This window comes from Lepidochelys kempii, chromosome 9, assembly GCF_965140285.1.
Source record: "Lepidochelys kempii isolate rLepKem1 chromosome 9, rLepKem1.hap1, whole genome shotgun sequence".
Lineage (NCBI taxonomy): Eukaryota > Metazoa > Chordata > Testudines > Cheloniidae > Lepidochelys > Lepidochelys kempii.
In genome coordinates this window covers 42,648,006-42,663,774 of record NC_136388.1, presented here as the reverse complement: position 1 = coordinate 42,663,774, position 15,769 = coordinate 42,648,006, and the positions used below count along the sequence as shown (strand labels likewise).

Below are 15,769 nucleotides of genomic sequence, written 5' to 3'. Positions count from 1 at the left end.
GAAATTGTCCTACTGTTTTATGCTGCAAGAAAAAGTTCTGTTGGTTTTGGAAAGTTTTCATGTACTCTTCAGAGCAGGGACTGTCTCTTATTGTATGTCTGTTCAGTGCCTAGTGCAATGGGGCCCTGATCTAGGCTGGGACAGGTAGGTGCTACCAAAATAAAGTTTCTTTTTTAAAAAAATAAACGAGGCATGTGTTGTGGCTGCTTAAATTTATTTGGGGCGGCGAGGCAAGAGAACTGGAATTTTCAGATTGTATAGTACCTGGGTAATGAAGAAATATCTGTAGACATACATGGATGCAAACACAAGGCCCATGAGCAAAACAACGAGACCCATAGTCAAGTAGCATAACCCACTGAGAGACGACCTCCTGGTTTGCACTGGGGGAGGCAGCTCCTCCTGTGAAAAGGAAGAACAAAAACATTAGTCAGATGAGGTAGGAGGAGATCAGAAGAGAACAACATATTGTTTAAAGCCCACACACGGTATTATGAAGCACAGCTAATAAATGCAGATCAGGGTCTTTCAAGGTAATCTCACATGGGTATCCTGCTTATTTTATGTGACAATATCATTCCAGTAGGGATGACAAGGACACATTTCATACCTTTTCTTATACACATATTATTCTGAGCAAGCTGGTCAGATTCCAGAGATTCACCATTTTTTATTTATTTGTGATAAGGAACAACAACAAAGCAAACAGGAAAATTATATAACTAGAAGTTATGGAATAAAATGCCTGATAAATGTAAGTGCATTGCGCCCATATTTGTGCACAACTTTCTTTTAAGAAGTCTGAAAATCATCAGAAGAGCTGAATTTTTCAGGGACAGTCCTTGGAGTAAATAAAAGAGAGGACAGGGATACAGTTGTTTTAAAGAGCTGCCTAATGATAGGGGTGCAATGATTTTATCAACCATCTGTGTTCAAAACATTACCCCAGCACCCACAAATCATATTCCAATACACCTTTAACACACACTCAAGGTACATGGGGCTTGGAACAGAAGAGAAAAGAGTTTGAAAGAGAAATAAACTCATGCTTCAGGGCATTAGTCAATCTCTGACAGAGGTAGGAAGAAACTTTCCCTAAGTATAGGCGATTCAATAATTTCCCACTTCAGGGACTTTAGCACTTTCCTGTGAAGCAGCTGGCTCTGGCCACTGTTCCCTTTGTTCTGCTCAGGCAGACTATCTTCCTAGCTGGAAATTCCCTTGGTATAGCATAGGCCAGATGAGATGTAGAGACAGTGTTGCCAGTTCCTACACCGTCCTCTCCACAACCTCCAGTGCAGACGGGCATGTCAGGAAGGCAAGAAGGACAGTTACCATCTGGTGTATGTTAGAGCAGCCTCTAGGCTGTATTAACTTGTCTCCAGGAAAATGACTGGCTCTGATAGTCCCACCTCTACCATCCCAGCCAGCAAATAATCTGATCCTACACTGTTAACCTCATTTTTACACAACTTCACTGCACGATTACTTCCCAGCTGAAACGGGACAGATATTTTAATTATTATTACTCAGACAGGTATATCTGCAAAGACAAGAATGTGAGTGGTGTCAGAAGAACTGCAATCCCCAAGCAGCTCTAGGAGAAGCTAACCTAAATTTGTTTCCCCCCGCCCCGGCTTCCACAACACATACAACTTCGCAATACATTGCCAACTCCCAAGGCTGTGGGATCAGTGCATAATCAATTCTTCACTCCTTCTTCATCGAGAGAGTAAGAAAGTTGAAGAAAACTTAAGCTCTCTCCCATCACAGAGAGAGCAGTTCAAAGCAGTGACTATTCAAACCCAAACAATCACATTCATAAAGGAAGTTAAGGGATCTCTACCAGCAATGCTGAGGTGGGGAAAACATGCCACATGGCAACGGCCGTGAAAAAATAGACTTGGCTGAATATTAGTGATCACAGACATGACGCAGAGAGAGTGAGTGAGGGTGGATTTTAAAAAAATGGTGGTCATGCTACTCAAGCAACTACAGCAAAAAAAGATATTAACGCTTATGAGTAAATTACTGAAAACGAGTGCCAGGTTCCTGTAACAGAAAGTGCAGCCACAGCTCTCTCAGCAAGTTGCCTCATGTGGATGCTAACACTGCATGGAGAGGATGAGCTGGGGTATGAGCATTTGGAGAGGATTCAGAAATGTCAAAGCTCATAAAACTCTTAACTTAAAGATTGTTTTCACCTGAAAAATCAATTGAACTGGGCAAACTCCCCTCTCATTTGCCTTTTCACAGTGCAGCGAGAGCAGACTTGCTCTGTGAGAGGAACAGTACAGCAGGCTGCTCTCTCTAGCACAAGGACACAACAGAAAATGGAATTCAGATCTCTGCAAAGCATCCTTGTGGCAAGATAAAAATGCTTGGAATTTTGCAGAAGAAAAAAAAAACTTGCTTGAGCCAGGAGAAGCAAAGAAACCATGGAAGAGTAAAGCCAGAGAGTAAATGAAGAAAGTAAGGGTACGTGAGGAAAGAAACTGCCTCACCAGCCATCATGTTCTAGTAGAGCAAGGTTCAGCAAGCAAAAGTTAAAGATGCTGCCTTTCAGTTAAAGGAGAACTATTAACCATCACAAAATACATTGTAAAGATCATTTGCCCCACGGATCATCTCAGCCCAGCAGATTAAATACGTGTAAGATGAGAAGCAGCATTTGTCACCATGAACAAACTGACACTTATTTGTTTTTAAATTACAATCTGCATTTGAGCCTCTGGGCCAGAGGCAGTCACTTATGAGACAGACAGAAAGGAAGCTCTTGGAAAAACTGGTGTACAACCTGCTTTAACCACATCTTTACGCTTTAGAAAAGCATCCACAACTGCTATTGGGCTGTCACACTACTAGAGTCACAAAGTATGTATGTTCTCAGCAACATAGCCACTTCCTGTATTACAAATGGAAATTGCTCATTAGACTCTCTTTAAAAAAAATTCATCACAAATGATTCATTAATAGCTTCTTGCCCTGAGAATGTTTGACTCCCTAACATGGAAGCTGTTTTTCCTTTAACTAATCTTAATAAGTCAGTCCATCTCAGAATTAGACATAGCATATATCTCAAAGAGAACCAATACACCACAGGGAAGCCCAGTAACATATCATACTCACCTATTCTTTACTGCAAGTTTTGCAGGGCTAGCATCCTCCCCACCTTTCATAGTTCTAGCATTGGGAAGCATTTAAAAATAATAAAATATAAAAAGGTCTTCCACAAAAAGAACCACTCTCTTGGGAGGTCAATATTATAACTTGACAAGGTTAAAAATGTGTCTCAATATTTCGTGTGCAAATTTCTGTTCATCAAGATCTACTTTGCTGACTCCTACACGTCAGACCAGATGCTGCTCATTAGCTCAAGCCCAAGAGCAGTCTGAGAGGAAAAAGAGTGACCGAGGGGCAGCAAGAGAAGGGCCTTGAGGGAGAATCCTTCTGAACAAGCCAAGCTCAGGAGAAAGCTGAGACAGTGTCAGCTTAATGGAAAGGCAAACCACAGGAAGGGGATAAGAGTTCAACACTAACACAGAGTGTGTGCTATGAGGGCTCTAACCAGTGTAAATCACAGGAGAAGCATCTGGTGTGTGACATTACATCATTGTCCCCTATGTCCCTGGGATTTCACTACATGCTGATAATGCTAATTTAACATTGTAACACAAGGCACACAATCTAGTAGTACAATGAAGGTCACTGTAGTGAGCAAACCACACATTTAAGTACTGACAAAGAATATTTAAACACAGCAGAGCCCAGGGCAGCCTTAGTGAAAAAAGAACCAGCTAATCTGGGATATGTCTGCATTATGGATTTAACAGTAAACTCGCACTGCTCACTGTCTGGAGCAGAGAGGAGCACAAGCACATTTTCCCATGTGGGGGTAGGGAATAGTCCATTACTAAACAAGGGAGCTTGTGTCTATTGGCTTTTACCCAAGTATTCTAGTGAACACTCTGCACAGCACAGGGATAGAGCAAGGCAATCTAAGCTAGTGGACCTGAATAATCAACCTCGCTGACTTTGGTTTGATCTGCAGGCATGCATGCGCTGAAAATATTTCTAAATCCCTGCCAGCAGACAGGGCATTGAAATATACAAGAATTCCTGTTTTCTGATAAAACAGGCTCTTTGGTATGGTTCAGTGCTTTGCCTGCTCACAAGAACAGAGCAGAGGAGCAGCATGCGTGTACAGAACGGCAGATATCCTGAACATCTCTGATTTACTGTCAGGGCGGTTCCGTGAACATGAAGTCACCTTACAGGTTGATTGGGAGAGTGCTTAAAATTAAGGCAGATACAAAAATCCTCTCTGTTTGGGGTTATTCTTTTAATTTTAAATAAGCAGGCAGCAGGTTTAAGGGAGAAAAGATCAAGATCAACAGTGTCCTGTTTAACTATTTATGAATACATATAGCAGTTGCACCTATGGGCCAAAAAAGGCAGGGCTCGGTTGGGCTAGGCATTGGACAGAATCTGTGAACACAGTGAGTGACAGATCCAAGATCTAAAGAGTATCAAAATGGGGAAACAATCAAGTAGAGCTGGTGCTAGGTTTTGTAGAGCCTGATACAACATGCAGGGCCTCAGGTAGACTTCCATAAACCACAGCACACATCTGGGATGGGAGGGTTAGACAGTTGAATAGGCTGAGTTTGCAGCACTTGGAAGAGTGGGGTCAGGGTGCTTCCTATTACTGAAGGGAAGAGGGGGGAACAGAGAGAATCAGCTGGATAGGGAAGCTTCCTGCAACTGGGATGGGTTGGACCTTATGGAGTTCTTTAAGGTGAGGGGTGGTGCCAAGCTATTTGAGAGGGGGAAGTCCTGGGAACAAGCTAGGGTGGGGTGCTGACAAAGTAAGGCAAGTGCAGCATGTACCTGGCCCAAAAAATAAATATCTAGCTACAATTATTTTTAAAATAAGCAGCTCTTTGGGGCAGAGATTGTCCTTTTGTTCTGTGTTTGTACAGCACCTAGCACAACGGGATCCTGCTCCATGACCGGGCCTGCTAGGCACTACCACAATACCAATAAATAGTCATAACAATACTAATACACACATGCCACATGCACAAACTCACAGTGTGCACCAATCTGCGTGCTTGAAATGGAAACTGAAAATGGGGATGAAGCTCCCCATCAACACAGGAATAGCTGGCAAGTTGCAGGAAGGTAAATAATATCCATTTCCTTACAAGTGCATCAAGGAGTCATACATGCTTCCCCTCTGAGCTCTAAGAGGGGGCATGCAGCAAATCTGTACTACCCCTTCTCGTTAGCCATACTTTCAAGTGAGTGGCTGTTTGCATCACAGAACGGGGGGGAGGGGCTTGCATGTTTCCTGTACATTTGCACCACACACAAGGCTGCGGAAGGAAAGGACATCTGCAATACAGAATAGGGAAGGATGCATAAAGGGAAAGGAGGAACAGAATACAAAGTCCAACACAGGTTCCTGCTAACAGGGGATCAGTAGAGCATTGTACAGACAGAACATTCATCAACTCACATTACAAGGCAGCCATGCACTCTAGGTTTCTGATGCCTGATGGAGAAGGGCTCTAACATGACTCAATCCTCCTTGGGTGGGAGAATGATGGAGCTGAAATTGGGCTTTGTGAAGGCAAAATGTTGGGATTGAGGTTGAAGTGAGAAAAAGCAGAACCAGGAGAGGAAACTTGTCAAAGCTCGGAATCACAAAGGGTAGTGAGGAACCTAACCCCTACTAACTTTCCATGGGAATTGTACACCTAGGTGTCCTTTGTGCCTTTGAACATCACCCCCTAAATGTGTGTAGCATTCTTTGCAATCCTTGGCCTAGAGTATCATTAACAAAGCACAGTAATGGCAACCGTTTAGCCTGGTCTTTAGCTTTGCTTATGAATACTGCATCAGGGTTATGAAAAAAAGATATCAGGTTCGATCTCTCCTTCCTAATGACCATGTGATGGGGATGATAAATGAAAGTGAAGGAACGGAAGTTGTGCCATGTCACACTTTACACCTCTCATAAATCATACCCTACCAGAGTCCTCTAGCTGAGATGGATTTAACTCCTGCCCTTTTCTTGTACCTGTCTCTTTGGCTTTTAAAATAGGTCTATCTGCCTTATTTTGTCAGCTGCTGCCAAGAGATCAAAACATGGGACTGTAACAACATCCCCAGAAAAAGCGTTAAGGGCATTCAGCCTTTCAAAGCATATTGTTTTTTAGTACAGCACTCTGTTTCCACCAGAATGGCATCTAATTACATAGAAGAATGTCATTATTTATCACTTTCCCCTGAAATCTTCTGCGGGGGATTCAAGACATTCCCCTTTCATTTTGGTGTGATCTGCAATTACTTTAAAATAAACACATATTCCTGTTGATAATGCAATACTAAAATTAGCTGTTTAATTGTATTCAGCTGTTTAATGGACTTGTCTAGTTCTATACCAACTATTTCCTTTGCTTTTTTACATTTGCGTGCTATTCAGATTTGGCATCCTTTGTCCTAGATTTATCAGGGTTTAATGGGTAAGAGAGACTGCCTGAAAAAATGTTCTAAATATGCATCCCAAAAGTGGGGCACATTTGGGGGATTCGAAATAATATAAGATATTTTGATATTCTAAACTGAATTGAAGGTAGAAACTTAGGAGTAGAACCTTGAAGTGGGATGAAGCTTTAAGAGGAAACTCTACAGTCAACAGATAATCTGTAAGACAGAGCAGCATCTACAATAATGCTGGCTATCTTCAGACAGTTGTTTACTGTTTTAAAAGAACAGTCTGTATTCTGGAAGTGAAAGGTATGGTAACAGAACTATAAACACCAGACAGACTGCAAACCATGGGAGCACACAGCAAAATATGAAATTCTGGAAACAAATACAGATTTACACAATGGTGCAATTTTCTAATTCTGGCAACCAAAGTGTCAATTATGGGAAGAGATAAAAGGGTCAAGCTACCCATATCCAGGATTTGCAATCATTATGTGTCCAATTTCTCCAACATTAGCAACCACTTAATGGAGTTTTAAAAGGTCTGTATGAAAAACACCTTTGACTACTTTGGGAAGAAATAAAATATACTTAACTCTTGTGAGTCTTCTAGCCACGGTGCAGTGCATATAGTAGCTATGGTCAGACCTCAGAAAAGGTACAGAAAAGCTCTAGCATACTTACTAAAATCTTTTAGATCATCTTCCTAAGGAAAAAAAAAAATGTCCCAAAGCTCCACACCCCCCCCCCCGAATCCCCTTCTTCCAACACCAAAGGATACTTCCCTTCCACCAATCCTCCAGTCCATTACCTTCATACCATGAGACTCTGGCAATGTCAATGTGCATTCAGTATCAGTGCTTTCCATATTTAGAGGCATTACAAAGTTCAGTTAAGTACCAAGGAGTCATCTACACCATAGAAGCTCAAACCAAGTACTTCTGGGGGGGAAGGTAACAGCTAACAGTGGAGTAGTCGTCCAAGGTTTGATGTCAGAGATGGGTAGCAAATTACATACAGGGATCTTAAGGAAGAAAATCTAGTGGGGTGCAGATAAGGAATGGGCTGATGAATTAATGGGTGAGGAGGGGTAAACATTTTTAAAAGGCAAATTTAAGAAGGCTAAGATCTATAGTAGGTGAAATTTCTTCTGAACCACTTCAACAATTTCCCACACTAAGAAAAGGTTTCCTGATACATTAGGATAAGTGCTCCTGCTTTCTATAATCAGAAATGGTTATAAGCAGGTAGGAGAGGCCAGTGAAATAAACAGAAATGGGAAGTGACATATAAGCAGGAGACAGTGTCTTGAATATCGCCAGGGGTGCAAATCAGAGGTGCCATAGTACAGCAATACTATGAAGGGTCCACAACATCATTTCCTGTAGCTAAACAAAGAATCCAGACATCATATGGACCGGGAAGCATTTTTAATGCTCTGATTTAGAAACGAAAAATACTGCATCATAGTTTCCAAGGCAACCAGTTCTTCCTGCGCAAAGTACTTATACAAGATGTTTGTACAGGGCCCCAAACGCAGCATTTCCACTGAGAACACAAACAGTGGTTTTTTGACACAGAGGTGCAGGAGACAAAAAGAAACTGCTATAATTAACAGACTACCACATTTAAAGGCAAAAAGGTCACACAATTAATTTAATCACATCTTTAAACAATACAACCGCATGTGACTAGAAATAAAATTTAACTGCCTGTTTCTAGCCTTTTTGCAGCAATGTGAATTAGAATACCAACATTAACGGCTAATGAATTAAAACACGGCTTTGCTGCTAGATGACAAAGATAGAAGGATGTTAAATATGGAACTTAATGTGACATTCAGAGTTGTGTGATCATGTTTTCATTCTCTCCAATCAGTAAAAAGGGGTTGGGTATTCAGCCCTCTCTTTTCCCCAACTTGTCCTTCCGTCAAAGATTCGGGGAACCAAGGGGCTGTTCTATTTTCCCCCTTAGTGAAGAGTAGGGGATACTTGTTTCATTAATATAAATATATCTCTTTGGCAGATGCATAATGGCTTTCAGATGAACTTCTTCCAGCTTCCCTCATGGTTTCCCAGGAGGAAAACCATGTAAGGTATTAGCAGCACTAACAAAGCCTATTCTGGTAGGACTCTTAGCAAGATTTCCAATCCCCAAGTAAAACAGAAGTGAAGACAGAAGAGAATAAATGGTTGTGGTACTTAAAATAAGGCTCCGAAGGCCATATTAAAGCATTCAAATAAAAGTGGCCTGATTTTCATAAATCAGCAGGATTGCAGGCACACAACGACGCTGAAAAATCAGGCCAGTTTTATTTAGATCCTTAGGTATGGATTTCAGAGCATGACTTTGCGCACCCAGGTTTGAGAAATCTGTCCTTAAAAAAGGTGAAAAAAAACCTTATCTAGTACATGTAAGCAAGGAAACAAATGATTCAATGCCACAAAAGCAAGATAAATACAGATCAGGCAGCTCCCCGTATTTGCGGAGACCTTCCACTGAGAAAGCCTGCTAATCTCCTTTCAAATACAAATGCCACAATGGATCATGTACAACTCCAACAGAGGGCTTGTCCACATTTAAAATACTACAGCAGCACAGCTGTAGTAGTGCTTCAGTATAGACACGATCTACATCATTGGATTTTTCACACCCCTGAGCGATGTAGCTGGGTCAACCTAATTTCCCAGTGTAGACCAGCCATTTTTGGTCTGACTGTCCAAGCAATGCCAAAACAAAAGCCAAGTAGGTTATTGACTTACTATGATGCGCTAATGAATTTTGCAAAAGAAGAAAAGGCTCTGCAGTCTTGACATGTTTGGAAACAGACAACATGCCAAAAAACCTCCCATCATCAAAAGGGTTTTGCATTTATAGATAAGAAGGTTCATAGAAGGTTGGGTTAGAAGGGACCTCAGGAGGTCATCTAGTCCAACCCCCTGCTTGAAGCAGGACCAATCCCCAATTTTTGGCCCAGATCCCTAGGTAGCCTCTTCAAGGATTGAACTCACAACCTTGGGTTTAGCAGGCCAATGCTCAAACCACTGAGCTATCCCTCCCCCTTCTGAAGTTATTCATCTCTACTAGTGTTTTTGAATCTTGGGGGAATTTTTTATTTTGTACATGAGCAATAGGGCATTTCACTGCTTTGTTGTATCAGTGAAGTTAGCAATGCTTTCCCCTTAGACTCCAAGTCCCATTAGTACACACTTCAGGTCCAAATAAATATACAATTTAAGAACAAATTTGAGCTTCTGTAAAGATATAGGCTGAGATTTGCAAAAATGATTAGTAATTTAGGATGCCTCTGTTTTTCAACACTCAACCTGACACACACTAAAAAGGAGCCCAGCTGGGGCCACTCCTACCCCCAACACTGTACAAGGGAGACCCTCTCCCTAATACAATATGGGGGCAGTAGGTCTCAGGGCATCTCCCCTCCTCCCCACCATGTGGATTTAGGAGAAAGCGGCAAAGTGGAGCCAGCCAGAGGCTTCAGCTGCTAAAGGCAGAAGCAGCCAAAAGAGGGGCCTCTGGTCCTTTGGGGTTAGGGCTGCCAAACGTTCAGTTTTCGACTGGAATGCCTGGTCAAAAAGTGACTCGAGCGGCTCCAGTCAGCACCGCTGACCAGACTGTTAAAGGTTTGGTCGGCAGCACAGCAGGGCTATGTCAGGCTCTCTAACTGCCCTGTCTCCGCACAACTCCCAGTTGGGAACCGTGGCCAACGGGAGCTGCAGGGACAGTGCCTGCAGGTGTGGGCAGCATGCAGAGCCCTCTGTCCAAAAAACACCGCAAAATTATGGAACACGACAATTGCTGCCGTCACACTGTTCACTTTGCTTGTGTGTTTCTCCGCCCCACCCCAGTCTGTCTTGTCTACTTAGAGTGAAAAGTCTTCGGGGCAGCGACCATCCTTCTGTTCTGCATTTGTACAGTGTCAGCAAATGGGGTCCTGGCCCATGACTAGGGCTCCTAGGAGATAGGGTTATACAAATAATAAACGGAACAAGATTTTCAGACTATAATGAGCTCAGTGCTTTGTGAAAATTGGAAATCTTTAATATGTCTTCAGTTGGACACAAAAAACCATTATTCACTTCCAGAAATCTTTCCCATGATCCTGTCATAGGGCCATGCCACTTGGATCATGCTCCTGCGGCAGGCCACAGTATGACCAGCATGACTGCCTCAGGTTCCCTTTTCAGTGTTCCCTGAAACAGTCCAGTCTCTTAGAGCCATCAGCCCTGGCTGGGTTAATTTATTACCAAAGAAAGCCCCCCGTGCACAACACTCCTCCCAGCTCCATAGTCCCAACACATTAAATACAGCCCCAGTGTTCCCCTACCATGCCCTGGCATCTCCCACCTCACCCCAGCTCTCCAGTGCAACCCCGGTGCCCACCACCAGGTACACCCCAGCTCTCCAGCACAGTTCTTGTACCAGGACATGCACTCCGGCCGTTCTGACTGGAGCAAAACCCCACTCTTCCCAGCAATAATCCCTACAGTCTCTCTGCTGGAAGCATCCTTGCCAGGGAAGCATCCTTCACTCCCCCGACCCTCTCATGGTTCCTCTGGGTCCAGCATTCTGGCCCTGAACATGTCAGCAGGTAAGCTCCTCCGCTACTACTCTTCTGCCCTCACCAGCCCCTAGCTCCACCTCAGACCCAGCAGGCAAATCCCTCTGTTGCTGCTCCTGCCTTCAGTCCTCTCCAGCTCTCTGACCCAGGCTCCCTGGCTTAGGGACGGCGACCAGCAAACCCCTCTCACTGCTTTCCTGACTTCTCTCAAGTCCCAAACATATAGTCTCCTATCCAATTCCTCCCTCCCAGGGAGAGCCTGCAGAGAGCTTTCAGCAGGCCCTCCATGGGGAGCTCTCTGCTCCAACCTCCTAACTGAACCCTGGTCTACACGGCACAGTTAGGTCAGGATAAGGCAACTTACATCAACCTAATTATGTCAGTGTACACACTACAGCCTTGTCCCACAGATGTAAGTGCCCTACTACACTGAGACCTGGTCTAGACTGGGGGTGGGGGAGCGTGAATAACTTAGCTGAAGTCGACATACTTAGATCTACTTACCATGGCGTCTTCACTGTGGTAAGTCGACAGCTGACACTCTCCCATCAACTCCGCCTCCACCTCTCACCCTGGTGGAGTACCGGAGTCAACAGGAGAGAGCTTGGAAGTCAATTTATCTGCTACTGGATGAGAGTGGGAAGCCTGGGGGGCAGCTGGGCTCCTGGCAGGAATCTGTGTGGAGCGGAGAGCCCTGGCTTTCAGACCCCCACACTGCCACTCTTCATTCAGTGGAAGTGCTCCTGGTGAGGACACGGACACGCCCCACTGACAGAAGGAGGGTAGTGTGGACATCAGCCACACTATGTTAGGTCAACTTAGGGCTGCAGTGTAGACATGCCCTGACTTTCACCAGGACTCTCCAACTCACTGGGACTCTCCCTAACCTTCTACAGCCCCCAGGTGCTGCTCTGCCCTCTTCATTGGCCAAACTGGGAGCATTTGTTCTGTCACAGAGGAGTTGGATGTGCTTCAGTTACAAGGGCCAGCTACCCTGTGACAGACCCTTTCTGTAATTCTCTGTGTAAGTTACACTGACTGCAACAGTATCTAAAAAAGCTTGACAAAATAAGTCTTGCACTAGAAAGTTTACCACACACAGGAATTGTTTTCGGTTTTTAAGAACCCAGTGAGACAAACTCAGTCTTCTCAGGTTTGTTAGCAAGAGTCTTCAGAGTTAGGGGATTAGGTGATAGCTCACTAATGATCTAGACAGCAAAGGAAATAAAATCAGGGACGGGGTTTTTTTGTTGTTTGTTTGTTTTTTTAAAGCTAGAACAGTATTTGCCAAAACTGATGACTCTGTGAGCTAGCATGCGTAGCACTAGGAAAAAAACACCAGTCTCACAAAGGAAAATCAATCTTTCCTGTAACCTCATGCCTGTCCAAACAAACAGTAAGCACAAGAATAGATCACTTGCAAAAATGCATCTAAAGACAATGCATCCTCCTTAGAAAGGACCCAGTTAGATTTTTTTCTGATCTACAATTAGTATTTTCTTAACTAGAAGAACTGCCCTCACTTGAGCAGCAGTGTATCATAATAATCAAAACACCGGACTTCTGAACAAGTCATTGCCATATGGATAGACAGAAAGATAGGTATACACCGTATATTTTTATGACAGAGGAAAAAGACTTAATAAACAAATTGGGGAGTGCGTGGGGGAGAGCAGCAATAGCAGTGTTGCTATTATATGGCTCCCAGACCTCATGGAGAGGTGGCGATCCAATTAACACCTTTATGGGATTGAAAAGAAAAGGCTTATTTGACTTCGGAGTTTAAAATTGGGTTGAACACAATCTGATTCACCTCCTCCATCCTAATATTCTACATGTCCCTTTTAAGAGATGGCTTCCTCTTCAGTGGGCATGGCCAATCAAACAGCTGTGTTCTACTAGAACCAAAATAACGCTGATCACTAGTGAGTGGCTCAGGAGCGCAAGAGGCAGAAATGTCATGGGAGCTGGTCCCAGCCAAAGGAGAGAATTCATGTCCAGATGAGATCACTGAATAACCATTAACCTCATTGTATTCAGAAAATATACACAATCCATCTCTTTCAATTAGCTTTCCTGCAACAATTCCTTCTCAAACAAGTAGACAGACACATACCCCACTCTCACACAAACCACGACAAAAAAACCCAACTACTTGTCAAGCTATTTTGCCTACAGGTAGGGAAAGGAGAGACTGCTGTTATTTCTAAATATTTGGGAAGTGCTCAAATACCCCAATGACAGGAGCCATATAAGTAGCTGAGATAGAAATCTCTAATAAGCATTTCTATCTCAGCTACTTACTCCAGCTGTAACAATGCACGGTCATGAAGGTAATGGTCAGAGAAAATAACGACAGAGAAAGCGAGAGAGAGGTTTCAACAAGATACAACATGATAAATGTATTTTGATTATAGTTTGTAACATAGGCTTAGAGAACCACAGGACTTGTAGACCAGCAGAGACTACTCTGTGATATAGTACTTAGAAATCTTTGTAGGGTGGAAAACACCAAAGAAACCCACCACAACAGCATTTAAGTTAAAAAAGAACTAGTTAAATGGAAATTAAAAGGAAGAGTCACAAGAGCAAAATGCCTGCAAATTGCCTGGAAACCTTTTTTAAAACATCACAATAGAGACTCAAACTATATGTATACCCAAAATAAAATAATAAAAACAGTAAGAGTACCCAAAAAAACCCACCATGGCTAAGCAACAGAATAAAAGAGGCAGTTAGAGACAAAAAAGAATCCTTTAAACATTGGAAGGCAAATCAAACTGAGGAAAATAGAACAGATAAATAGAGCATAAACTCTGGCAAGTCAAGTGTAATTAGGCAGTCCAACAAATTTGAAGAGCAACTAGCAAAAGACTCAAAACTAACAGCAAATCTTTTTACGTACACCAGAAGCAGGAAGCCTGCCAAACAACCAGTGAGGCCATTGGATGACTGAGGTACTAAAGGAGCACTCAAGGAAGACAAGGCCATTGCAGAGAAGCTAAATAAATTCTTTGCCTTGGTCTTCACTGCACAGTACATGAGGGAGATCCCCACACCTGTGTGATTCTTTTTAGATGACAAATCTGAGGAATTGTCCTAGATTGAGGTGTCAATAGAGGAGGTTCTGGAACAAACTGATAAATTAAACAGTAATAAGTCACTGTAACGGGGTCACACTCACCTCTCGTGAGCGCTCCCTGGCGGAGTGTGTGCCCCTGCACTCTCTCTGTTTGTGGTGGGTCTTCAGTGACTCAGCCCTCCGGCCGAGTCATAAACAGTCAGTCTCACAGATAAAAGCTACACAAACCCCTTTTCGGGTACAAATCCAACAGGGGCCTCTCTCAGTGCCCTCTGTAATGTCTCTCTCAGTTTGTCCCCGCTCCGGAATAGAGCAGTGCCCCAGGGCTCCTTCCCTGGAGGCAGCGTCTTTGCCCTCTAAGGGCCTTTCCGGCCCAAGCTCTTCAGCTGGGCCACTACAGTTCAGTTCCCCTTCTGGGCTGCCTCAAAGTCCAGGCCACTTTCCCAGTCTCACCCTCTATTCCAGGTCCCAGCCTAGGGACCCTATAGATAGCAGCTGTCTGCAACATCCCTTTAAATAAACTGTGTTACTGCTATAATTCCCTGGGCCACTGCCCCATGGCTCCCGCACATTCTTCACCCTTATCTCAGGACCTTGTCCTTGTGGAGTCCCAGTAGCCAGCCTGGAGCATCATCCACCCTCCTCCACCTCTAGCAAGGAACTGAACTCGTTCTGGCCCTGCAGCTCTTCTTATACTGACCTGCTGGGCCCTGATTGGCCGCTTCACACACAGCCGCTTTAGACATCTTGGAGAACATCTCTACTGCCCTTTTCTGGGGCAGGGTGTGGCAGAGCCTGAAGGCTTAATCCATCCCATCACGGTCATCAAGACTAGATGGTATTCACCCAAGAGTTCTGAAGGAACTCACATATGAAATTGCAGACTACTAACTGTGGTATCACTATCGCTAAAATCAGCCTCTGTATCAGATGAGTGGAGGATAACTAATGCTACACCAATTTTTTTAAAACGCTCCAGAGGCAATCCTGGCAATTGCAGACTGGTAAACCTCACTTCAGTACCAGACAAACTGGCTGAAACTATAATAAAGAACAGAATTATCAGACACACAGATGAACACCATCTGTTGTGGAACACTTTCAACATGGCTTTTGTAAAGGGAAATCATGCCGCTCCAATCTATTAGAATTCTCTGAGGGGGGTCAAACAAATATGGACAAGGGGGATCCAGTGGATATAGTGTATTTAGACTTTCAGAAAGCTTTTGACAAGGTCCCTCACCAAAGGCTCTTAAGCAAAATAAGCAGTCATGAGATAAAACGGAAGGTCCTTTAATGGACTGGTTAAAAGACGGGGGAATCACTTTGAAAGAGATCACTTTGATCATTACCTGTTAGGTTCATTCCGTCTGGGGCACCTGGCATTGGCCACTGTCGGCAGACAGGATACTGGGCTGGATGAACCTTTGGTCTGATCCAATATGGCCATTCTTATGAAAGAGTAGGATTAAACATTTTTTACAGTGGAGAGAGGTAAACAGCCATGTCCCCCAAGGATCTATACTGGTACCTGTGCTGTTCAACATATTCATAAATGATCTGGAAAATGGGGTAAACAGTGATGTAGCAAAGTTGGCAGATGATACCAA

General features: G+C 43.6%; 1 protein-coding gene across 1 annotated transcript in view; it reads right to left on the bottom strand.

Moving 5' to 3' along the window:
• ITM2C (integral membrane protein 2C) overlaps positions 1-15,769 on the bottom strand; it is a 46,439-nt gene that overhangs the window by 18,414 nt on the left and 12,256 nt on the right. Inside the window, exon 2 of the mRNA XM_073360028.2 lies at positions 265-402. Coding sequence (XP_073216129.1) covers positions 265-402 — 138 coding nt within the window. The remainder of the gene's footprint in view (positions 1-264; positions 403-15,769) is intronic.